Source organism: Juglans microcarpa x Juglans regia, chromosome 3D (genome assembly GCF_004785595.1).
Source record: "Juglans microcarpa x Juglans regia isolate MS1-56 chromosome 3D, Jm3101_v1.0, whole genome shotgun sequence".
NCBI lineage: Eukaryota > Viridiplantae > Streptophyta > Magnoliopsida > Fagales > Juglandaceae > Juglans > Juglans microcarpa x Juglans regia.
Genome location: NC_054598.1, coordinates 20,831,449 through 20,858,508, shown reverse-complemented (window position 1 = coordinate 20,858,508; position 27,060 = coordinate 20,831,449). Strand labels below are relative to the sequence as shown.

Sequence of the window (27,060 nt, the reverse complement as noted above, 5' to 3'; positions counted from 1 at the left end):
AATAGACATTGTCCTCAATGTTGGTACTGATTCACTTAAGATGTAAAAGCAGAAGTTTGAAGATATTACTTGAGCTACAAGTTTTAACACATTTGGGTAGTACTGAACTTAAAGGAAAGGAAAATAAACAGACCCTGCAAAGCAGATTAGTGAGAGCAAAAGAAAGGAAGGTAATAGAAAAAAAACTTGAAGCTAATTAAAAATACAATCAACTGAAAGCATTTTTTTTTTTAGCAGCAATCTGCATTATCAGTGGGGTCCTGAAGTGGGATAGTGGAAGTCTCTGATGCAAAGTGTGCCAAAAATAGTTTAAATCTTTGGCCATTAACTTTGAAAGTATTTCCATTTTGTGGGTTCATTATTTTAATGGCACCATGGCGGAAAACTATTTTGACTAAGGCTGGCCTAGTCCTACGAGATCTCAGTTTACCAAGAAACAGATGAAGCCTAGAGTTGTATAGGAAGACTTGTTGATTTGGTTCAAAAGTTTTTCTGAGTATTCTTTTATCATGTAATGCCTTCATATGCTCTTTAGTTAACTTGGAATTTTCATATGCATCTCTTCTCAATTCTTTCAATTTAGACAATTGTAACCTTCTTAAAGACCCAGCTTTTTCCATATCAAAATTGAATTTTTTCACTACCCATTAGGCCTTATGTTCAGTTTCACAGGGAGGTGGCATACCTTACCATAGACTAACCTATAAAGAGACATACCAAGTATGGTCTTGTAGGCAGTCCTATATGCCCATATGGCATCAGTCGACCTTAATGACCAATCCTTCCTAGTTGGGTTCACTGTTTTTTCAAGAATGAGTTTGATCTCCTTGTTTGCTAATTCAACTTGGCCATTTGTTTGTGGGTGATAAGGTGTGGACACCTTGTGATGAATGCTATATAATTTGAGAAGGGATTCCATTGGTTTATTGCAAAAATGTGTCCTATTGTCACTAATTATAGCTCTAGGCATGCCAAATCTAGACACAATGCTATCCTTTATGAACTTAAGCACCACTTGGTGATCATTCTCTTTTAGAAGAGAGTTTTGTAGGGTTTATTTATTTATTTATTTTTACATTATTACATTGTACAGTGTAAATTGGTTGAGGACTTTGATTGTTTAATTAATATTTGGGGTTGTGATTGTGCAAGTTGTTTGGGGGCTACTTTGCATTTTTTATTTCTTTTGTGTTTGTTATTGAGCATTTACTTCTCTTTGGTTTTGTAATGTATGTAATTTAATCATTGTATTTAAGTTTTTTAATTGATTTTTACAGCATTTTTTGGAAATTGGATGCCCTCTAGGGTGTTGGTATTTTTTTTTTTTTTTTTACAGTATTTCAGAAGTCCAAATATTATAACGGGCGTTGGGCCTTCATAAGTGGGTCCAGGTATTCGAAATTGGGCATCTGTGCTGACTTTGAAAAATCCTACAACCATGCATGATGCTGACAATAGGTTGATCTCTTGAGTAGGGGCATAATTGATCTAGTTAGGTGATCTGGTTTTGAATATATTTTAGAATAGAATTGGTATACACTAGTTTTGATAATTGGAGAATCAATACCGGACGGATTTATCACTGAAACTGGAACTTCTGGTGTTACCTGTTCATGTCTAGTTCAGTCCGATTAATCTGGTATTGTCTTAGACTTTTATCCATAAGTTTTTTTTATTTATGATTTTTATAATTTTTTCAACACTAATTTTAATTATTAGAATTTAGTATTTATTATTAATAATTACTAATCTATTATTTTCTAATTATACTAGTATCGAACTTATTAGTTATTAGTGAAATAAACTTATTATACTACACTTATTTCTATACTATATTTCTAGTAAGTAGTGTAGTGGTGTTTAATTTATTTTTATACTATAGTGTCTAATTCCATATTATTATACTAGGGTAGTTACCGGACACGTGCGGCACAAGCATAAAGTCGCAGGTCGAAAGTCGTTAGGAAGAAAGTGGTAGTTGTGTGAAAATCATCACGCGTGGTTCTCATGCGACAGGCCATCCATTCTGACAACTCTTTTCGACACATGCACCAGATCACTTAACTCACCACCACCAGACCTTTTAGATCTAACATTTGTGGTTGAAAAGAGACAAGTGCATTGCCTTCATGGGCCGTCACAGATTCTTATGTCTATCGGAGTTGGTCCAAATTGTAATCCTTCACTTTCCATATCTATTTTATTGCTTTCCTTTTTAGTTTTCTTATTATTAATTAAAATTAAAAAAGAATTCGAGAGATGTTTGTTTGTAAAGGTCGAGTCCTCTCTTTCTATGAAGGGTGAGGTTGAGTCTCTATTTAGACAGAGAGTGTTATCTCTTGGACAAATTATGTCTTGGAGAAATCAAGTAGAGACAAAATTAGAGGGCCCATCACTTCTTGCATGATGAAGTGGAAGTATCATCCCACACAAATAAATTTTTCTAATAAACTTTCTCATGTAATAGCCGTGAGCCCAAAAAGACCCCACAAAACCTGTGCCATAACTACTCACGTACGCAACCCAATATATGATCATCCTTTACTTGAAAAACATTTTTCTTAAATGCAAGAAATGCCAAACTATCTTTCTAAAATCTCGTTCTTAAATAAATATGGTTTTATCCAATAGTTGAAAGTTGCATACCAGGTTAATTAGAGGAACTAAATTCTTCTTTAATAAATTTTACATAATATAGTTTTTCAAATATAAATTCTTGATAGAAACTAGGCCATAATATTGTATACAAATTAACTATCATCCCAAATTGTGTTTGGGTTCTTATATATATCTTTCTTTTTTTAGGCATCTTGGAAGCGGATAATTTCTTTCTCAAAGTAAATATATATCCATGCTTACGATCTACCCAAGTGATCCATCTCGTATCTCCAATAACTCTCAAGCTAGGATTTCATTTTATTGGAAATTAGCTTGTGAGAAGGATTTAAACATCTAAACAAAGACGCAATATGTGTGTGTGTATATATATATATATATATATATATATTATATTCAAGCTTAATGATGCAGTTGCATGGTAGCAAAGTACATACTTTCTCCTAATTGGCATGAACACCTGAGTTTCGTGATCGATGCATGTTAAAGCACCTTCGGGAGGAATAATGATGAGCAACCCAATTCGAAGGAGCTTTTATTTCATGCAATCTCCATCAAAGGAACCGACATAAAGATGAAGCAACGTACGTACGAACGATCAGTGCTGACTTTGAAAAATCTTACAACCACGCATGATGCTCACAATAGCTTGAACTCGAGTAGGGGCATAATTGATTTGGTTCAGTCTGATTTTGTATATATTCGAGAACTAATACCGGATCGATTTATTGTTGAAATTGAAACTTTCGATTTATCAGTTCTAGTCTAATTCAGTTTGGTATTTGTCTTAGACTTTTATCTATAAGTTTTTTTATTTATGATTTTTATAATTTTTTCAACACTGATTTTAATTATTAGAATTTAGTATTTATTATTAAAAATTACTAATCTATTATTTTCTAGTTATACTTATATCTAACTTATTAGTGAGATTAACTTATTAGTTATTAGTGAGATTAACTTAGTACAGTATAATTAGTGAGATAAACTTAATATACTACACTTATTTCCATACTAGACTACTAGTAAGTAGTGTTGTAGTGTTTAATTTATTTTCATACTATAGTGTCTAATTCCATATTATTATACTAGTGTAGTGACCGGACACGCACGGCACAAACAAGTTCACAGGTTGAAAATCATTCGGAGAAAAGTAGTGGTTTTGTGAAAATCACCGTGCTTGGTTTTCACGCACCGCCCACATCTAGTTGTGGTCCTCACGCGCCACCCCTTCCGGTAGCTCTTCTCGACACATGCACCAAATCACTGGTCACACTACCACCAGACCTTTCAGATCTGACATTTGTGGCTGAAAAGAGACAAGTGTGTTACCTTTTTGGGCCGTCATAGATTTTGATGTCTACTAGAGTTGGTCTAAAATGTAATTCATCATTTTTCGTTTCTATCTTATTGCTTCTTTTTTGGTTTTCTTATTGTCAATTAAAATAAAGAAATAGTTCATCTCTTAGGTGTTTGTCTACAGAGGTCAAGTCCTCTCTTTCGCTGAAGGGTGAGGTTGAGTCTCTGTTTAGGCATAGAGTGTTTATCTATTGGACGTTTGTCTGTAGAGAGTATCAGCAATAGTGAATACCAAACCAGTCACAAAAGAAAATAGTTTACTGGAGGAGCTCCAAATGCATTATTTTTATTTATGATATCATGTATGATATAGTGACATCCCAAAATGTATCCGGTCATAGATGTAAGGTAGTTTCTCTAATGAATGAATGATGACAATTTCTCTTCAAAAAAAAAAATGTTAGTGATAATGTGATAGTTACATATACTAAAACTATTGAGTTTATTTATATTATAATATACACGCATTATTTTATAATAATTAACTCATACTAGTATAGTATTGAATTTAACTATAATACTATGGTCTATATAATTAGTTAGACCATACACTTTTTATGTGAGCATTTATGATCAAATCGTAGAAATATATTTATCAAAAAGAATATATATATATATATATATATATGTATATATATTATAATTTACGTAATATGCCTTAAAGTGTATTTAGGTTTATATTAATAACATAATATTAATGTCTATGTTATAAAATTAAAATTTATATGTTATATCAAATGTTATATTAATTTTATATTATTAGATTATTATACCTGAATAATAAGATTTTAAAATCTCATATTATATTAATTAGCAATTTAGTATATAATATATATAATATGAAATAAAAAAATTAGATAAAATATAAAAAACCATATAACATATATTTTATATAATATAAAAATGATAAAATAGTATATTTATGTACCGGTCCGGTTCGATTCGAAAAAGTGTTCTAAAAATCAAAATTGGAACCAGTTCGAATCGGACATGGTTCGGTCCGTTCACTTGTTGAACGATTTCTTGGAAAGTTGAAACGTATAGTGGGTAACAAGACCCGCCCATAAGGATCAATTGCAGAAACATATATTGACGATGAGTGGAATACCTTCTGTTCCAAATATTTCTACGGAGTTGACACTCGGTTTGACCAATTATGTGTTAACATTACACTTGATGACAAATATTTTACTAATTGAATGTATCAGTTGTTTGAAATTATGCCACCAAAGAGAAGAAAGTTTGCAACTCATCTCCACCTGTTCCTAGCTCTCATTCAGACTCACCATTAGAGATTGACTCTACAGAACAAGATAAAAATCTAATACTCATAAAAGTTATTAATTAAGGTCTTATAATAGACATATAATAAAGATTGATTACAATGTTATATTTTATAGAGTCTACAGTACAATCTTGTCAAAGGTTGAGGCACCACTAGAGGCGTGACGTTGGAAAAATATCGTAAAGTGAGTAAAATCAAGGTTAACATTCCTGATGAACATATTGGAGGCAAAAGACAACCAGCAGCTTGGCTTGCATCGCATGTGGGTGCTCTTATACCAACTTATGCACCTTTGGCAACGACTTCATGGAAGGAAGTCCCCAAGATGTTAAATAGCTTATCAAGAAACGTTGTTTGGTAATATTTAAAATATTGATTTAGTAGAATAAATTTCTATATTTTACTTAAATTTAGAATATTATAAATGATAATATGTTTGTGACTTTTTTTACAAGGATGATTTCGAATTAAATTTTGGTCGAAAAGAGGAGCGTAAGACTGTGTAAGAGCTTATGGACTGTGTAAGAGCTTATGGGTAATGCATTTTGTAAATATAAGACGAGATATCATGAGCATTATAATAAGTTTGAGAATAAGAAAGATGCATGCCAACATCATTTTTAGGATGTCCGACCTTTTGAGTGGAAAAAACTTTGTAACATGTTTGAGGATCTATCATATCAGGTATAATTAAATTTAATTATTTTACTTTTTCTATTTTTCATTTCGCTTCATAATATTTTCAATTTCGTTGTAGGAGCGAAATTCTATAAACAAAACAAATAGATCAAAATTGAAATTAATCATCATGCAGGCTCAAGATTTTTCCATCGCCTCTCTAAGAAATTGGTATTGCTATATTTTTTTAATGGATATAGTTAATTATTTGGATGAATCGTAATGACTTTATATCTTAACACATATTTATTGTAATAAGATTCAGATACCAATTATGATCAGACAAAATTATATACTGCATCGCACATTGATATTAATGGAGAGTGGACTCATCCTGATGCCCGTGAAAATTATCTAAGTATTATAACCTGTTTTAATTAATATATTAGAATATTTATGACGATATTAATTCTTTATCTTATATATGTCTAGGATAAAATGGTTGCCCTATGTGTTGAATTTGTATCAGATCAAAATTCCTTAACAAGTGATATTGATATTTTTACACAAGTCTTAGATCAACGTTCAGGATATTTGAAGGGTTTGGATCGCTGTGTAAAGCCTTCTCCCTCTTCTTCTTCTTCCGGGTTTGCATCTATGACTTCTATAGCGCTAGAGAATGCGAATTCCAGAATCGAAGAATTGATTGCAAGGAAGCATGAGTTATAGGCTCAATTGGTGAGACAATCAGACATGAAAATGCCTATCAAACAACATGAAGAACAACAAAAGGAGTTTAGAAGACATATGCAACTCCAAATGCAGCAGCTTATGCAACAGTACAAGCCTCCAAGCAGTTGATGGTTTCTTACGTACAGATTTTGGGATTATCTATTTATTTACGAATAATACCAGTCTCACGGTTATTTATTTAATTCGCACTTATTATAAAATATTTTAGAGTATCAAACAGTTTGTAATGTATTTTTTTCTAATATTTTGAATGTCTATTTGGTTTTTTATTATTGAGTTTAAATAAAATAGTTATCATTTGAACGACCACATAACGTTCGAACGCAATTTATTAAATCGTTCAAACACCATTTATTTTCGTAGCGTTCGCACATAACTTCTCCCGTTCGACCGCTTATACTGTTCGATCTGCCCCTTTAACATTCAAACGGAAAGCTAAATTTATACCGTTCAAACTGGTGTATAAATTATTTTTGTTCGAACATATTTTACAATCGTTCAAACAAATTAATCTTGTTCGAACGTAAAATTGTAACCGTTCGAACGATATTCTGGGATGAATTTCAACCGTGACAAAAGAAATTTCCGTTTGAGCGTGCTCAAACGGTTTCCTTCAAATTCGTCCCAAAATATATTTTTTGGGACGAAATGGTGATTTTCGTCCCAATATATCTTTTGGGACAGTGTTGTTGGAACGAGCCCTGGACAAATTTTTTTTGCCCCAAAAAATATTTTGGGATGAAATGACTATAATTTGGGACGAAAAATTTCATCCCTAAAGAGCGTTTCTGTTGTAGTGTATTCATAAGTAGATATGGCCAGCTCTAGCCACAAACCTCAAGACTAGCAACAACTAGCAACCAATGTACATGTACAATTGGCAGCGAAAATTAACGTACGTTGCAGTGAGTTTGAGAAAAGGATAATGCATGCTAGAGCCACCGTTGAGCTTCCGCTAGGTTCTAGCATGTGTTTTTTTTAAGTGTTTTTTAAAGTTATTTTCACATACAATTTTTTAACACTTTTAAAAAAATAAAATAAATTTAGAACATCATTACAAAACACTATCTTGCATGATGAAGTGGAAGTATCATCCCACACAAATAAATTTTTCTAACGAACTTTCTCATGTAATCACCGTACGTGAGCCCAAAAAATCCCCATAAAACCTGTGCCACAAGTACTTTTTTTTTTTGATAAATAAAACTTCATTGAAATAACAACAATACATCAATTGGTGTCAAACCAAAGTGCATGACTAAAAAAGGAAGGGATCTACTCTCACCAAACATTAATATCAACAATATTCCACGCGTGTCTAGCTAAAGAATGAGCAACCCCATTCCCAATCCGACCAACATGTTGGACACAAATCTCCTGGAAACGCCCCATTAGCAACTTGGCTTCGTTGATCATATTACTAGCACCAGCCCATGATTCCTCTGTTGACTACAACTCCTGTACCACATTCAGACAATCACATTCAATGATTAATTTAGGAATACCAAGTGGAAGGCAGAGTTGTAGGCCTCTCAACACAGCAATGGACTCTATATTGGTTGCCCCATCAACGTCCTCTTCTTGTTTAGTGGCAGCCATCACAATTCCTCCACACATATCTCTTAGTACAATCCCAACGCCTGCTCTTCTCAAATCTTCAAACATAGCACCATCTACATTCACTTTGAGAAAACCCTCAGGTGGGGCTTGCCATTTAGAAACCTTTTGCATCTCCCGGACTGTTACATTACGCACCTCATTAAAAACTTTGCAAAGGGATAAAGCATGGTCAGCTGCTTGTAATGGTTGTATCAACTTTGCCTTCATCTGCCAAAGATTCTGCCTGTACCATAAGCTCCAGGACAAAATAAGGAACACAGTTAAGTCATCTTCACTTCCTTGCCTAGTAACTGTTCTCACCGTATCAATAAAGCTGAAAGAGGACTAAAATTGCTATAACATTGGAAGAAATTTTTGCCATAGGCTAGAAATGGTAGAACAAGTGATCAAAGCATGACTAATATCTTCCTCATGAACATGACAGAAACCACAAAGAGACTCCACTTCAACCTTTTTTCCTCGTAAGATTAGTGAGAGTTGGTAATATATCCTTGCAAGCCTTCCAAGCAAAGTTTTTAATCTTCTTGAGAACTTTCATATGCCATATCCTCCTCCACAAAGTTCTGTCTTGCATTTGCATAAATGATTCACCCATACATCTAGCCATTAAATTCTGAATAAGCTTGTACGCACTCTTGACAGAAAACTTACCAGTTGCTTCCTTATCCCATATCCATCTGTCCAAAATCTGAGTTGGTACCAATCGAATTTTGAGGATCTCCTCAGCTATGTTTGGATTAAAGAGAGCTCTAACCACCTATGCATTCCAAGTTTTACTAGTAGCATCAATTAGACTATTTACTGTCTGTTCTTCATCAAGAAGTGTCCCATTTCTGCTATCCAATTCAGGATATAAAATTCTTGGTCTGGGTAACCAAGGTACCTTCCAGATCTTCACTGCCTCCCCACTACCAGCCCACCATCTACATCCTTTCAACAGCCATCTCCTTGCCTCAAAAATACCCCTCCAAGCATAGGATGGATTTGACCCTAAAGAAACTTGGAGAAAAGAACAATTTGGGTAATATTTGGCCTTGAAAATTCTGTGTAGTAGTGAATTTTCGTTTTGTAGCAACCGCCATCCTTGTTTCGCCAAAAGAGACATATTAGACATGTGTAAATCCTTGAATCCTATTCCACCTCTAAATTTTAAAACACACAACTTCTTCCAACTCAACCAATAGATTTTCCTCTCATCATTCCTTTGACCCTACCAAAATCTTGCCATCATCATCTCAAGCTTTCGGCACAAAGTCAACGGCAATTTAAAACAACTCATTGAAAAGGTGGGTATGGACAAAGCCACTGCTTTTATAAGGATTTCTCTACCCCCTTGAGAAAGAAGTTTGCCTTTCCATCTCTAAAAGTTAGTCCACACCCTAGTCTTAATCCCTTCAAAAGCTTAGGCTTTAGATCTTCCTACAAAATTTGGCAAACCAAGATATCTATCATACTGCTGGAAAGTGTGCACACCCCATAACTGCAACAATTCACGTTATTTAATAGCATCCACATTCTTAGAAAAAAGCACAGCTATTTTGCTTTTGTTTATCATTTGCCCTGAAGCTATTTCATATTTATCCGAAAGACCCTAAATAAAACTGGTTGTGGCAGCATCGGCATGACAGAAGAGAATACTATCGTCGGCAAAGAGAAGATGAGTAACCATTGGTGAACCTCTACAGACTTTAACACCAATCAGATTCCTCTTCACCTCAGCTTCCCTCAACAAGGCTATTAAACCTTTAGTACAAAAGAGAAAGATGAAAGGGTAAAAGGGATCCACTTGCCTAATCCCCTTTGTAGGGACAATGGAGCCATGAGCAGTCCTATTAATTAAAATTGAAAAATTAACAGTTTTAATACATTCCATGATAAGGTTAACAAAACTGGATTCAAAACCCAATCTAAGCATAATGTTTTCTAGAAAACCCCATTCAACTCTATCATATGCCTTGCTTATGTATAACTTAATAGACATATACCCTTTCTTCCCAATCCTTTTATTCCTCAGAAAATTCACTAGTTCATAGGTTGTCAATACATTGTCACTGATCAACCCCCCCCCCCCCCCCCCCCCCCACAAATGCACACTGAGATTTAGAAATTATGGCAGGTAAAAAAACCTTTCAGTCTATTCACAATGACCTTAGAAAACAACTTGTAAACCACATTACACAAGCTTATAGGGCGAACAAGCTCACATGTTTTCTTTTTAGGGATCAAACTAATGAGTGTATAATTGAGTTGAGAGGGCAACTTACCAGTGTTAAGTGAGTCCAACACATCAGTTATGATGGAATCTCCTACAATGTGCCAGTAGGATTGAAAAACAAAGCAGAGATGCCATCAGGCCCTGGTGCCTTGGTAGGGTGCATTTGATTCAAAGCTGTTGTTACTTTAGCCGCTACAAACGGCCTTGTTAGCTCAGCATTCATTTCTACTGTTACTCTTCTATCAACAAGACTCAACACAACCTCCTGATCCCCTGATGCCAAAGTAGTAAAGAGGTTCTTGAAATAATCAACAACCAGCTTATCCCGTTGTCCACCCTCATGCCATGTTCCACCATCATCCTTAAGACCCCTTATAACATTTCTACGCTTCCTGAAAGATGCCTTTGAATGAAAATATTGGGTATTTTGATCCCCCTCTTTTAACCACTGCACACGAGATCTTTGACGCCACATAACCTTTTCTCTTTGAAGCCACAACTGAACTTCCTTTCTAGCCATACTAGACCATCAGGAACTGGATGACAAAAGTTAAGGAATTGCAATTTCTCAAGCTCATTACGGGCTTCATTTAGTTTCCTCCTAGCCTGGCCAAAAGAGACTCTATTCCAGCTTGTGAACTCTTCGCCATAGCCCTTAATAAGATTAAGAACCTCCTCCATCCCAAAACTATTACCCCTGTTGCTCCAAACATGGTCTAAAATTTGTTCACACCTCTCTTTTCCCACCCACATGGCCTCAAAACGAAATTGTTTCTTCATAAGTGGCCTATCCTTACAACCTAAAGATTCGAACATCACAGGCAAATGGTCTGAGTATGCAATAGTTCCATGTAAAACCATAGCTTGCGGGAACAAACAACAGAAAAGAGTATTCCCCAAATACCTATCAAGATGCTCCAAAATATTATTAACACCTTCCCTTCCATTCCACTAGGTAAATTTGGGTCCTCTTAATTCCAAATCTCACAAATTACACTCTATTAACACCTCCCTGAAAGCCCCAATCTGAGTAATGGGTCGAGGTCTTCCACCACGCTTTTCATGCAAGTGTAAAACTTCATTAAAATCTCCCCCTAACAGCCAATGAATTTGCTCAATAGAATTTAAGGTTCTAATGAGATTCCAAGTAGAAGATCTACTGGAAGCCTCCGGGTTGTCATACAAACCCCTAAATCGCCACTCCTGTAGATCCTCAGTTTTGATATGGACATCAATATGATATTTCGAAAAAGATTTTAGTTCAACAACCAAATCAGAGTTCCACAACAAGCTCAAACCACCATTATGTCCAATAGAATCAACTGAGAAACAGTTCATAATCCACAATTTAAATTTACAAGCTTCCATACCTCGCGCCGTAAGCTTTGTCTCCTGCAGAAACAGCAGATCGGGCCCTTCTCTTGTGATTAAATCACGAAGAGCTCGAATTCCTAGTGGGTTCCCAAGCCCACAGGAATCCCAGCAAATTGTATTCATGGTTGTTGACAGGGCTGGAAATCAGCCACTGCCGTTGAAACGATAGGTACCTCATGAAGATCACAAATCTGGACATCATCAGAAATGTGTCTCCCCTTCTTCGCCGAACCCTCCTTCAGCTTCGTTGATGATCGCCGCTTAGCGTGTGGGGCGAGGGTTTTGGAAACCCCCAAGATCAAAGACTCCCTCACGTGCTGCACCTTTCCTTTCCGTGTACTAAGTGATTGAGCCGGACCCTGTAGAACAAATTTCTCTCCCGGAAGAGGAAAAGATGAGGAGCCCACATCGCCACGGCCCATATTGGAAAAAACTTTATCGAGGCCCATTTCCTTCTCCTCACTACCCTCAATAGTCGTCTTCTGCAAGGCAAAGTCCACTAAACCCCGAGAACTACTCGTAGCATTAAAACCGCCCTCGTCCGCCATTATAGCCGCATTAGAGGCATTAATCGTCCTAGTTAACGTTTTCATTATCTCTACTTGTAACTGATTTCCCACCACGTCCGAAGTTACTAGGCCTTTCAAAACAGATTCAACCGTGTCCGTAACCATTGCAGGTCCTATTGAAACCAATGGTAATTCACAAACCTGACCTTCCGTACTAAGATAGACCACCTTAGACGGTTGGCAGCGACCATTTTGATCCGCACAGAACTGCGAGGACCAAGATCTCTCAGCCATTGGCCATAAGGCAATATTCCACCCACTCCCTCCTTATGGCCAGTCTGTTCACAGTCCCGTTGTTGATGCCCAATCTGACCACACATATAGCAGAATTCCGATAATCATTCATCTGAAAACCACACCCAATAATCCGTAGTCAACCCCAAACTAAGTCGTTTCTCCCTCAATAGAGGTTTAGAAACATCCATGCAGACTCGCACCCTTATGAAGTCACCCCATTCATACTCATCCTCACGCAAATCCACTTCCAGAACCTTACCCAAAGCTTCACCAATTTTCTGGCCGATCTACTTACTCCGAGCCATAAGTGGGAGATTGTGAATGAGATCCCAGAAAAGAGCTTCCATCAAAGTAATTTTAACAGTTTGAAGGAGCCCAACAAATTGCTTCAATAAGACCAATTGCTTGTCAAAAGACCATGGCCCATCACGCAAAACTCTCTCTTTATCTTTGACATTCTCAAACTTAGCGATAAGTAAAGAAGAACCCAAATCTTGCAACCTAAGAGTCCTCGCCGGCTGTCAGATCTTCCTTAGAACCTGCTTGAATGCCTCCTTGTTATAGTGTTGAATAGTAAGCAGTTGTACTATCAAACACTTTTCACCACAAACTAAGTTTTGCTGGACTACGGCACCATCAATTGAGATAGCTTTTTGTTCTTGCTCCATTAACGATAACTCACCACACATTGCTTCCAACTCCTCTGCCATGGAAATAAAGGAAAAACCCCGCAATAGGCAGGAGAGCAAACCTCTACTCGCGAAAAGCTATAGAGGAAAAAGTTCTGTGCTATAGAGGAAAAAGCTATAGAGGAAAAACCCAATGAATTGTATGATCATCGTTTATCATGAACTATTTAGTACTCCTAATTAAAAACATCTGGATTCTGTGCATGTGCTTCCACGCTATAAATGCCAAACTATCTTTCTAAAATCTCGCTCGGTCTTAAATAGATATGGTTTTATCCAATAGTTACAATTTGCATACCCGCTCAATTAGGGGAATTAAATTCTTCTTTAACAAATTTTACATTATATAGTTTCTCAAATATAAATTCTTGGTAGAAACTATGCCATAATATTGTTTACGAATTAACTATCCTCCCAAACTGTGCTTGGCTTTTTGTTTTTGATCAAAAATTTTAAATTGTGTTTGCATGATCTTTACGGTACCACCTTCAGAAATGTTAGAAACTATTAAAAACAGAAAGTGAAGATGAGAAGAAACTGATTTGATAAGAAACTGATTCTCATTTGATATGTTTTGATTACACAAGGGTCATATATATATATACACATTACAAAAAGCAGAAAAGTAAAAGGAAGCTACTGAAATTTAACTTTTGATTATGTACACAACATCAATTCAGAACTTTTGTGGACAGTATGGTAGAGGCAGCTTTATGCATCATGTTCCTCATATTTCTTTGTATGCAACCATGCATTTCTTTAGCTGAGCTTATTCTTTTCTGTGCCATCCTTTTTGCTGTTGCTGCTGCCTTTTTCTTTCCATGTACTGCAGCATACTTTATCAGCTTTATGCATGTCTTGAGTGCTACAATGTATTTCAGCCATGCTTTGGTTGTTGTCCTCGTGTGGAACCAGATTGCATTTCACTTTATTACATTGTATTCTGTAAGACTCCCCCTCATGATGGGCATAGATGTTAACAATTCCCATCTTGGATAGTAAGAATTGAAATGTAGAAGTTGGTAAAGCCTTAGTGAAAATATCTGCCAACTGAAATTTTGAGGACATATGCATAGGTGTGATAATACCAGCCAATACCTTTTCTCTAACAAAATGGCAATCTAGTTCTATATGCTTGGTCTTTTCATGAAAAATTGGATTCTTTGTAATGTGGATGGCTGCTTGGTTATCATATAAGAGGGAAGCAGATTGTGCATGGTCAACATTAAATTCCTTTAGCAAACCGAGAAGCCACATGATCTCACAATTTGTAGATGCTAATGCCCTATATTCAGCCTCAGCTGAAGATCTAGAAACTGTTGCTTGCTTATTAGATTTCCAGCTTATTAGTGAATCTCCAATAAATATATAGAACCCTGTGACAGATCTTCTTGTCTTGGGGTAGGCAGCCCAATCTGAATCACTATAGGCCCTTAGATGTAAAGTTGATTTGGATGAGAAGAAAATGCCTTGACCTATGGATCCCTTGAGGTACTTGAGAATCCTATAGGCTGAGTGCATATGAGATTGTGAGGGTCTATCCATGAACTGGCTTAGAACACTTACAACATAAGTGATGTCGGGTCTAGTGATGGTTAAGTAAATTAACCTTCCAATGAGTCTTCTATAAGCTGTAGGATCTTGGAGGATTTCTTCTGTCGTGTGACTCAATTTATGGTCAGTTCAATAGGTGTGGAAACTGTCTTTGTGCCAAGTAGACCTGAATCTTCTAATATCTCAAGGGTGTACTTCCTTTGACAAAGGTTAATTCCAAGTGAGGACCTAGCAACTTCCAATCCTAGGAAATACTTGAGGGGTCCAAGGTCCTTAATTTTGAACTTGCTGTGAATGTAAGATTTGAGTGAATCAACTTCTTCTTGAGAGTCACTTCCAACTATGATGTCATCCACATAGACTAAGAGTGCTGTAAATCCATTGGGACTGACCTTAGTAAACAAAGAATAGTCAGATTTTGATTGATGAAATCCAATGGCAGTGAGTGAATTTGAAAACTTTGAGAACCATTGCCTAGATGCTTACTTAAGTCCATAGAGAGACTTATTTAACTTGCATACCAAGTTCTCCCCCTCAATCTGCTCACTCTTGATGTGATAGCCTGGAGATAATTGCATATAGATGTCCTCATCAAGGTCTCCATGGAGAAAGGCATTGTGAACATCCATTTGAGTGAGGGACCAGTTTTTAATGGCTGCTATAGCAAGGAAAACTCGAATTGTGGTGAGCTTTGCAACTGGACTAAAGGTCTCTTGGAAGTCAAATCCTTCTTTTTGAGTGTAGCCTTTGGCCACAAGTCTGGCTTTGTGTCTTTCAAAAGATCCATCTGATTCCAGCTTGGTTTTGTAAACATATCTACAAACAATTACAGTTTTGTTTGGGGGTAAGGTGGTGACAGTCCATGTGTTGTTTTCTTCTAGAGCATGAAGTTCAGCTTTCATGACATCTTGCCAATGCTCAAACTTGACAGCTTCATTATATGACTGAGGTTCATGAAGTAATGAAAGGGAAACAGAAAAATGACTGATGAGAGGGAGAAAGATTTTTATAAGTCATGTAATCATGAAGGGGGTGATTTGTGGAGGAGGAAAGGAAGGGTTGAGATGCTGCAATCAAGCAATGATATTGATGAAGATAAGCAGGTTGGTTCCTATTTCTAGTGGACCTTCGAAGAGGGAAAGGTTCTGAGTGGGCAGGTGAAGGAAGAGGGAAGGGGTCAGCTAGTGAAAAGGGTTCTTCATCAGCTGGTGAAAAAGGTTCTAATGAAGAAGGTTCTTCATCATTGTGTGATTGAGTGAGGGTTTGAGAAGTTTGGGGAAAGGAAAAGATGTCATCTGGTGGTGCATGAGGAAGGACAAGGTTATTGGGGGAAGGAAAACAGGTCATTGTTTGAAGGGGAAAATGGATTCATGAAAAATGACATTTCGAGAGATAAAGGTAGAGTGAGATTCAATGTCATATAGGTTATAACCTTTGACATTAGCAGGATATCCTAAGAAAATGCAAGGTTTAGCTCTATGTTCAAATTTGGTTCTGTTTTGTTTGAAAGTGCTAGCATAAGAGAGACAGCCAAAGACCTTAAGGTGAGAATATGAAGGTGGTGATGAGAAAAGTATCTCATATGGGGATTTGTTGGAGAGGAGAGGTGTGGGGATTCTGTTAATGATATAGGCTGCTGTTAAGATAGCATCTCTCCAAAATTGGATTGGCAATGATGCTTGAAAGAGAAGGGCTCGGGCAACATTCAAGAGATGTTGGTGTTTTCTCTCAACAACACCATTTTGTTGAGGGGTATATACACATGATGTTTGATGAATGATGCCATATTTTTTGTAAAATTTAGTCATAGCAAATTCAAGTCCATTGTCAATTCTGATTTGCTTAATATTTTTGTTGAATTGGGTTTGTATGAGATGGAAGAAAGATTGCAGGAGAGATCTTGTGTCTGATTTTAGTCTCATTAGGAAAACCCAAGTAACTCTAGAATAATCATCCACAATTGTTAAAAAATAATGAAATCCTTGAAGGGAAGCATGGGAGTATGGACCCCATATATCACAATGGATTAAATCAAAGGGAAATGAACTACTTGAAACACTTGAAGGGAATGAAAGTTGTTTCTGTTTAGCCAAATGACAAATTGTACAATGAGATTTTTCTTTGGACTTTACATTAGGTACATTAGAATGAATTGAATTCATTCTTTGAGAGGATAAATGTCCTAATCTGCAGTGCCATAAGTCAAAATCTTGATGTACAACAGCTTGGTTGACTCGAGTTAGACTAGATGGGCTTGAAGATGGAATATTGGAGTTGTCTGGTGGTGAAGACAGTAGGTAATAGAGACCAGCATGGACTTTAGCAAGTTCAATCGTCATCCATGAAGAGAGGACCTGAATGAAACAAAGATTATTTAAGAAAAATAGACAAGTGTCTAGCCATTGAGTGAGTTTACTGACTGAGATGAGATTGAAAGCAAATGAGGGAACACATAGGACATCAGTAAGAAAGAGAGAGTCTGAAAGTTTAACAGTGTCTATGTGTGTGACTTGAGCTTTTGTACCATTTGGAAGTTGTACAAAAGCTTGAATGCAGCAGGAAGAATTAGTAAAAAATGAGGTGGAGCACACCATGTGATCAGTGGCTCCTGTGTCCATGATCCATGGTGTGTGATGAAATGTATCATGCTGGTCTTGTGAAAGAGTAGTGAATTTATCATGACTTGTGACATTGAAAAGAGAGGGGTTATGAGAGATGCTAGGACTGGAAAAATAATGATGATTACCTGCTAGATTGGAGTGAGATGTTGTTGAAGGGGCAGGTTCTGAAATAATTGGTGAGGGATGCACAGGTGGTGGCATGAGAGGTTTATTGTGTCCTGAGGTCAGCTGAGGGAATTGAGCATTGACAAGAGCTACGAGGTGTTGTGCTTGTGCTTGAGAGAGGTTTAACTGAGAGGTACTTGGTGCAGGAGATGCATGGCTTGATGCAACAGTTTGATCCATATTGGAACCATCAAGAGCAACCTGGTTTGCAGAGTGAGCAGCAGGTTTACCAAAACCATTTCCAAACTTAGATTTGGTGAATTTGAAAGTGGGTGAAAACCCTATTAGTGTGTAGCATTTCTCCTTTGTGTGTCCCATCTTCCCACAATGTCCACAAACCAAATCTATTTTCTCCTTTTTCTTTGAGAAATTTTGATAAGCAAGCAAGGCAGATGGTTATGTGGTAGGAACATCTATGTTTCTTGCTTGCCTTTACCTCTCTTCTTGTAAAATAAGTGAGAAGGTCTTATCTAGAGAAGGCAAGGGGCTCAACAAGATAATTTGCCCTCTAAAAGCATCATAGCCATCATTTAAACCCATTAAAAATTTGAAAACATAGTCCCTTTGCTGAACTTCACCAACATTCCTTAAAGCATCACAAGTACATAAACCACAAGAGCAAGAAGGAAGTGGTCTATAGCTATGCAGTTCTTCCCAAATGGCATTAAGTTGGGTGAAGTAGTCACTTACAGAAAAATGCCCTTGAACTATGCCACTGAGTTTGTGTTGAAGGTGATATATCCTAGCTTCATCAGGCTGTGCAAAGCGCTCCTTGAGTTTATCCCATACCTGTTTAGCTGAAGTCATGAAGAGCACATTAGAGGCTATGTCCTTGGAAACTGAATTTAAAATCCAAGCAAGCAGGATGTTGTTGCATCGTAACCAAGATACATAAGAAGGATCTGCAAGGTCAGGAGTGGGGATGGTGCCATCCAAGAATCTTGACTTATTCTTGATTGAAATGGAAAGAAGAAAATATCTGCTCCAAGAAATGTAGTTGGAGCCAGTCAAGGGTGGTGAAACAATGACAGTGTTTGCATTGTCACTGTGATGCAAGAAAAAGGGGCTATTTGGATCTTCTGCAGGAGAAGAAGAAGAGGAAGATGAGGAGGCCATAGGTTCAATGAAAGATGATTAAAAAAACGAGAAGGTATTGCAGGAAATTATTTCTGCTATGATACCATATTAGAAACTGTTAAAAACAGAAAGTGAAGATGAGAAGAAACTAATTTGATATGAAACTGATTCTCATTTGATATGTTTTGATTACACAAGGGTCACATATATATATATACACTACAAAAAGCAGAAAAGTAAAAGGAAGCTACTGAAATTTAACTTTTGATTATGTACACAACATCAATTCAGAACTTTTGTGGATAGTATGGTAGAGGCAGCTTTATGCATCGTGTTCCTCATATTTCTTTGTGTGCAACCATGCATTTCTTTAGCTGAGCTTCTTCTTTTCTGTGCCATCCTTTTTGCTGTTGTTGCTGCCTTTTTCTTTCCCTGTACTGCAGCATACTTTATCAGCTTTATGCATGTCTTGAGTGCTGCAATGTATTTCAGCCATGCTTTGGTTGCTGTCCTCGTGTGAAACTAGATTGCATTTCACTTTATTACATTGTATTCTGTAAGAAGAAACCTAGCTCATGTTTTAACATCTTTTTTGTTTTTTTGGCAACTTGGCGTGGAAGCACATGCATTGTAAAGACATACAATTAGTAAAACCATTAGATGATAAAGAAGCATACAATAAATAATCATTTAATGGTGATAAATGTATCACATCTTACTTAGTAGGATGAAAGTGAGATGGTAGTATGGTGTATAGAATTTTCCATATATATATAATAGGATTTAAACATTATCTCTATGTCGATATATATAATATGCATTAGGCAATCCATGCGCCGTTCATAATTTTGATACTGCCCAATGCATTTTGATCTCAAAAGATGTACTTTAAGTAATCAATGCATCAAATGCAGCAATGCCAATAAAGAAATGTACATTAACATCAAATGCGCCGTTTTATTTCTTTCTAAAATAGTAAAATATAGAGCATTTTTATTTCTTTCTAAGCAAAATAAGGGAATATTTTGGTTTGGCTTGTACGACATTTATTTTCGAAAGCAGCGGTATTGCTAGTGAGATATAGCCAAATTACCTTTTGGAAAACCGAGTGATCTCCAAATATAAAAAAGAAATGGAAAAAGTACGTAAGGAAATATTTGTATGCAATTTAGTACAAATGACATATTTGATCAAGTTGAAGCTTCAATCACGTAACCGTATATATCCATCATTCTTTAGTCTTTAGGTATGGGTATGGGATGAATAAGCAATGCTAAAACACGGTCCTTAGTTTCACGGTCTTCAATTCCATGCCCATCTCCGTGCTGGTACATGCATTGGGACACTCTTGCAGTACTGTTCATTCCGATTTCAATGAAAGTTTCTCTGAAGGAGGAACTTGCACCACGTTCCTCACTAATCAAAGATCTTATGAACTCACGAGCATATATCTTTCTCACTAGCACCAGTATCATTCATGTAACATTGTATTGATTTAGTATTATCACCCGTCTCTATCTCATCCTGATTTTCAAAATACAAATATATAAACATATTCTCCTATGTTAATGTAAAGTAGCATGAAAAATTCATGATTAAAGATTAGGAAAAAATGGTTTGCAAACCGTAGATGTTCCGAGATCATCTGCGAGTTGCACAGTCAATGCTATCCAGCGAATTATATCTGGATACTCCTCCAATAAATCCAAGGCTTCCTTTGTTATAGGGTTGGTCCCAAAAAAAAAAAAGAATGCACCAGTATATTTGGTCCTGTTATTGTAATCCATGCATTTCCAAAGTATTCTAGAAGGCTTGGTGTATATATTTTGTAGTACCACTTTGCCTCCAACAAATAAGATCGACATAAATCCGCCCACTATACCATTTGAGGTGGATCAGCAAACCAAAAGAGTTATTATACACAATCAATATTAGAGTAAATGATGATGCATATAAAAGTAATGGCCATATATACCTCCCTTTTAAGGTACCGAACACTGTTGAATCCTTTTTCCTTGAGAATGTTAAAAGCTATTTCATTAATCGAGTTGTAGAGGGTAATTAAGGAAACAAATCTGCATATAATGAGGAAGCTGTTCCATTGCATTGATATCCCATCTACATCACAAAGATTACACTTTAAGTACTTGCAGAAACGATAAGCCATATATGAAGCTTTCGAGGCTTACTGCTACTAATACAAACCTTTCAACAACATCTGTGAAAAGCTCAAGTTCATCCAAAGTGCCATATACATCATACACATCATCTATTGCCGTAATCAATGTAATGAGCCTTGTTAACATTCTCCTCTCATACCCAAATTGAGGTTCAAATGATATTCCCATTGTCCATAAGAAACTCTCCACCACCCTATCCCTCGCAAAGCTCAATTCTTCAAGGCCAGTGCTCTTCCACCACCTTTGTTTGAGCCAAATAAATAATATCAGTTCATAACTGTAGATACACAATTTGTTAACTTTCTAATAATAAATATATATATATATATATATATATATATATTAAGTAAATGCCCTTGTGTCTATTCTCGTACTTGTTGTCCAAATTACCTCGATACTGCTTTTAGATCTTCTTGGTGGATTGCTTGTACCATGTTGAAATCTAATCTTGCAAGCTCAAGCAAGCTAGGGTTCAAATCTTCTCTAATACTATATACATCAATGAACCACCTTGCTTCCTGTCAGAATAAAACAAATAAAGAGCAGAGTACACAATGAAATTGGAATGTTTTCTCTGTAGTATACAATGCGATATTGTACAGGTATATATATACGCTGTAAAGGAATCAAATAAGGAATAAAGTTTGTTATGGGCAACCGTAGAGAATAACAAACCTATTGTCTACGGTATTTACACAGAGTGCACATTATGTGTTTGAGGTAATGCTCAGCTCATGTATTATCTAAGGAACATCAAAACCATCTATTCTAATACTTCCAACCTTATCATTCTCCAACGCAATGGAAGCTCTAGAGCGTGGTTCACCATTGCCCGAAGATTTTGATCTTTGCTTTTCTCTACAGTCTTTGAGATGTTTGGTTGCAAAATGTCTTGCTTCCTCCAAGATGCTTTCACCTTCTATCAAGAGGAAGGACGCTTCGTACAAAGCCAACACTTCTTCAGTATTATTACGAAGACAATCTTTGAAATCTCCATTTTCATCGGTGAAACTCTTGAAAGTCTCTGTAGTCAACACAAATCGCCAAATATATTTGAGGGGTTACAAATCTGACATTTATTTATTAATATTTTACAAAGCATTTGCAGTATATTGTTTACCTTGAGGTACTTTATATCCGTGTTGTCTTAGAAGTCAAAATTCAAGAGCCGTGGCATATAAACTCTGCTTCTTGCACACATGATCACCAAGTCTTTGCAAGACATCAATCAGTTTGAGTTGCTCTAAAGGATCCACGACAACTTTGTGAAACATCATTGTAACTTCTCCCTTCAACTTATCAACTTTTTTGGTGAATGTCTCCCCCAGCCAAATCATGCAATTTTTTCATCAGTCGAATCACTAGTATTCCAACAAAAATGATAAAAACTACGAACTAAGACAAACAATGAAATGAAAAACACAAATAGCATAATTTACCACATATTCACTACTTAATGATTGGATGTATTCATAATGCCAAATGGGTGGATGATAATTTGCTGATCATCGAACAATAGTAACATCATGACATGAGTTTTCTTTTCTTAGATATGAGACAGGTGTTTTAGATGGGAGTAGTATTGTAACACCCCGATTCCCAAAAAGACATTTTAGAATTTTTGGAAAGACAGTGTGCTACTACTAAACTTAAACTTAAAAACTTTTCTTTTTAACAAAGCGCCAGATGCGAAAGATTTCCATAAATAACAAACTTCAATAAATATTGAAAATCCAAAATAAAGTCTACGGAAGCACTTATTTAAAAAAATACGGAAGTCTCATGTGCTTATCAAAATAATTTCTTTAAACTATAAACCATAGAAATAATCATAGCATAATCTGTCTAGGCCTCTGCCTCGCCTCCCGGGGTTAAGTCATGTTCTGCAGTCTCATCCTCATAAATGTCATCACCTGGGGTAGTTTAAAAACATAAAAACAACTAAAATGAGTCGAATACTCAATAAGCAATACATCATACAGTAAACATAATAAACATAAGGTTTCTTGAAAAACGTGCATACTCACAAATACATATGTAATTAACATGAACATGAACATGGACTTATATTTTCATTTATCATAGGCCGTTTCCCACTATTGACCCCCGTAAGTTAGGGTTAGCAAATCTAAGTAGATTCTGATTCCGCCTGTGGTCGCGGGTTATGGAATCCATACATAAGGAAGACATACTAGGTGCACTACCAGCATGCACGACCTGGCAATGCAATATGCCCATAACATAGGTACCGTCTCCATATCATAACATAGGCCGTTACATATTTTATCAAAATCATATTTGCATACTTATCATTTCATAGATTTCAAAAGAAATCACATACATACTTGTCATATCATGTCATAGATTTCAAATGAAATCACATTCTTTCATAAATATCGTGATACATGTTCTCTCACATAAATTCATGACTTTCATAGAAAATTTTATGCATAACTCTCACATAAAATAAAATAATTTTATGCATAACTGTCACATAAAATCATGCATTTCATAAATAATTTTATGAAATAACTCTTACGTAAAATCATGCATTTCTTAAATAATTTTAAGAATAATCTCTTACATAAAATCATGTATGACTTCCCATAATTATTTTAATGCATAAATTATCACATGAGATCATCAATATTCATAAACTTTCACATAAAATCATAAATTTTAATAAATAATTTAATGCATAAATCTTCATATAAAATCATATGTTTTCATAAATATATCATGATTGGGTACGTAAAGAGGAGCTTCCAAAGAAGGGCATACATGCAAAATATTTTTACAAAAGACATGCCGTTTACGTACATACGTGTGTATGATCATGCTACTTACCTTGCAGTGCTAATCCACTATTTTCGACACGTAAGCCTATGCAACTGAGAGTGAGAGCGAGTTATGAGAGAGAGAGAGAGAGAAATTGAATAGAGAGATTACGGGGAGGAGGTTTATGCACCACGCAACGTGCATGGGGCTTCGGGGCGGTGGCGCTGGGCGTCACTAGGTGGTGGAGGCTAGATCTCCGGCATCGTCTGTTGCTGCTGACGGTGGAGTCGCGGCCCAACAGTGGCGGAACGTGGCTCTCGGTTTGGGCGAGGATATATCCTCTGTTTCGGTGCAGTAAAACAGAGTATTTTGTTGGTGTGGTTTCTCAACGGCTAGGCTACGGTGGTGGAGGGAAGAGCTACGGTTGCTGCGTGTGGGAAAGCAAGTGGTTCATGGTGTACTGCCGTGTGTGTGGTTGTGAGGTGGTTGGTTGTGTGTTTGGAGGTGGATAAAAATCGAGACTCTTTCGGTGACGGACTTGCGGGTTGAGTGGTTCTGTGTGGTGCCCGTGAAGGCTTGGCTGAGCGACGGTGGTGGAGGGCAGCGTTATGGATGGTGTCGGCATGTCAGGTGGCTTCCGTTCGTGGTCCTGGTGCTGTGCTAGAGGGGTTGAGTGTGGGTTTGGTTTCAGCTTGAGGAGGAGGCTGGTGATTGTTCACGCTGAAAAGAAATTTGGCTCAGGTTGGACGTAATGAGCCTAGCTCTATATATAGACTAGTGACAACCCTAGTGAAGAAGGAGAAGAAACGTGTGTCCATGGAAGTGGATTAGATTTCGTGCGTGTTTGAAATACAAAGAATAAAATCCGGTAGCTAGGAGTTATATTATGAAGAGGAAAATAAGAATAGTGATCGTGTTTGGACTCTAACACACACGTGTTTGGAGTAAAAAAATAAATAAATAAAAAGTAAAAATAAAAAAAACTACCAAAAGAAAATAATAATAATGGAGCCTTAACTTTAGGTTTAAAAAATTTCATCTGATAATTCTCATATGGGCTTTAACTCATTTATTGAGTTTAAAAAAAAAATTCTATGTAATTTATCTCTAAAAAAATATAGGATCGGGTCGTTACAATCTCCCCTCCTTATAGAAATTCCGTCCTCGGAATTTGCTAGACCTCAAAACCAACGTACTTATTCTCCACATTCTTTTGTTGTCTTTATTCTAAATCCGTGATCATTTAATCGAACCTATTATTCCTAGACTTTTAATCCTTCGATATTTATTCTTAAACCTCGCTAATTCTCCAAAATTGTAAGCCTTGATAATGAATTCGATTATAAGCCTAAAATAATAAGTTCATTAAATGATTATCTGAACTCCATAGAAAAGTAAATAAATTCTCCACATACAAAAATAAAACTCTCTACATGTAAAAATAATCTCAAATAAATCGTAACCTAAGACTCTCCAAATTCATCTCCTAACTCCTATAATTCATGTTGAGATAGAATTGTGTTATCTATAGCACATGAAATATTTCCAATAGTCATCATGAATATCACAACCTACTTACCTAATATCCCAACAATAATCAATATTTCTAGTTGAGGAAATTAGTTACCTATATTCTCATTGATGGGTGTCACGCAACTGTGCCAGGGAGAAAACTCGAGCTGGTGCCATATTCTTCTGTCAGTCTCTTGTAGCTTGACTAGTAGCTATGTTCTTCCCAGGACAGTCTCGAAGATGATGTCCTTCCTTCCCACACTTGAAACATGTTCCGGTCCCCATCAAACATTTTCCTGCATGCCTCTTACTACACTTCTCACACACGGGGAGCCATCCTGACTGACCCTGTTGTGGGCGTTGTCCGTTATCCTGAAAAGGCCTCTTATCCCTATGTGATGCTGGTTGGAGTTGCTGCTGCTGCTGCCGCTTCCTTTGATTATTGTAGTCGATACTTTCTTGAATGTCTTCTTCAGCAATGGTAACACGGGTGACTAGTTCCGTGAAACTCCGAATCCTGATAGTACTTACACGCTCCCTAATTCTACGATTTAGACCGCGCTCAAACTTTTCAGCTTTCTTTTCCTCATCTGGAATTAAGTAACTGACAAAACGGGACAATTCCATGAATTTGGTAGCGTATTGGTCTACTGTCATTGTTCCCTGGGTAAGATCTGTAAACTGACGGGCCCTAGACTCGCGAAGCGTCTGAGGAAAGAAACGCTCCAAAAATATCTTCCTAAAACAATCCCATGTAACAGGGACTCCATCTCCTAGTTCAATCTGCAACAGTGCTCGTGTTGACTTCCACCACTTGTTTGCCGCATCTGTTAAGTTGAAAGCAGCATAAGTCACCTTCTGATCGTTTGTGCAATAAAGTGCCTCGAAGATCTGCTCCAATCGTTCAATCCAGCTCTCTGCATCCATTGCATTTGATCTGCCGTCGAAAGTAGGTGGGTGCTGGCAAAAGAACTGTTCTAATGTGCATCATATATGTGGGGTTCACCTACCACCATATCACCATTGACCATCCTTTGAAAGAAATGTGTCGCTACAGCAGCGAGTACTTCTGAATTATCATCTTGTACGGTATTGTTCTTAGAGGGGGGTATGCGTGGTCTTCTTCCATGGGGTGCCATTCTAACATGCATGTTTTAACAATGTCAATCAAAATACATTCAACTACTAAAAGAAAAATTTATAACATACTTACTGCAGAGCAGAACCTACCTTGGGGAGACCTTGGCCTAGACATTTCTTCCCTTCCTTTTCTATTTTCCATTTTTTTTAAAAAATTTTGCAAAAGTTTTCTTCTCTTTATTTTGAAAAGTCTACAGAATCTTTAAACCAGTCTCTGATACCAATTGTAACACCCCGATTTTCAAAACGACATTTTAGAATTTTCGGGAAGACAGTGTGCTACTACTAAACTTAAACTTAAAAGCTTTTCTTTTTAACAATGAGCCAGATGTGAAAGATTTCCATAAATAACAAACTTCAATAAATACTAAAAATCCAAAATAAAGTCTGCGAAAGCACTTATTTAAAAAAATATGGAAGTCTCATGTGCTTATCAAAATAATTTATTTAAACTATAAACCATAGAAATAATCATAGCATAATATGTCTAGGCCTTTGCCTCGCCTCCCGGGGTCGAGTCCTATTCTGCAGTCTTATCCTCATAAATGTCATCACCTGGGGTAGTTTAAAAACATAAAAACAACTAAAATAAGTCGAATACTCAATAAGCAACACATCATATAGTAAACATAATAAACATAAGGTTTATTGAAAAATGTGCATACTCACAAATATATAAGTAATTAACATGAACATGA

The 27,060-nt window shown here is 36.5% G+C and overlaps 1 protein-coding gene and 1 pseudogene across 1 annotated transcript; both read right to left on the bottom strand.

The window, feature by feature from the left end:
• Positions 1–20,347: 20,347 nt before the first annotated feature.
• Positions 20,348–22,131, bottom strand: LOC121255125 (annotated as a pseudogene).
• Positions 22,132–25,408: 3,277 nt separating this feature from the next.
• On the bottom strand, positions 25,409–26,149 carry LOC121255124. Its single transcript, XM_041155407.1, has one exon. It carries the CDS (start codon positions 26,147–26,149, stop codon positions 25,409–25,411), a length of 741 nt encoding a protein of 246 aa, XP_041011341.1.
• Positions 26,150–27,060: the final 911 nt, after the last annotated feature.

What these genes read in the sequence shown, in the direction of transcription:
- LOC121255124 (XM_041155407.1), bottom strand. Translation starts at nt 26,149, where the DNA reads ATGGATGCAGAGAGCTGGATTGAACGATTGGAGCAGATCTTCGAGGCA.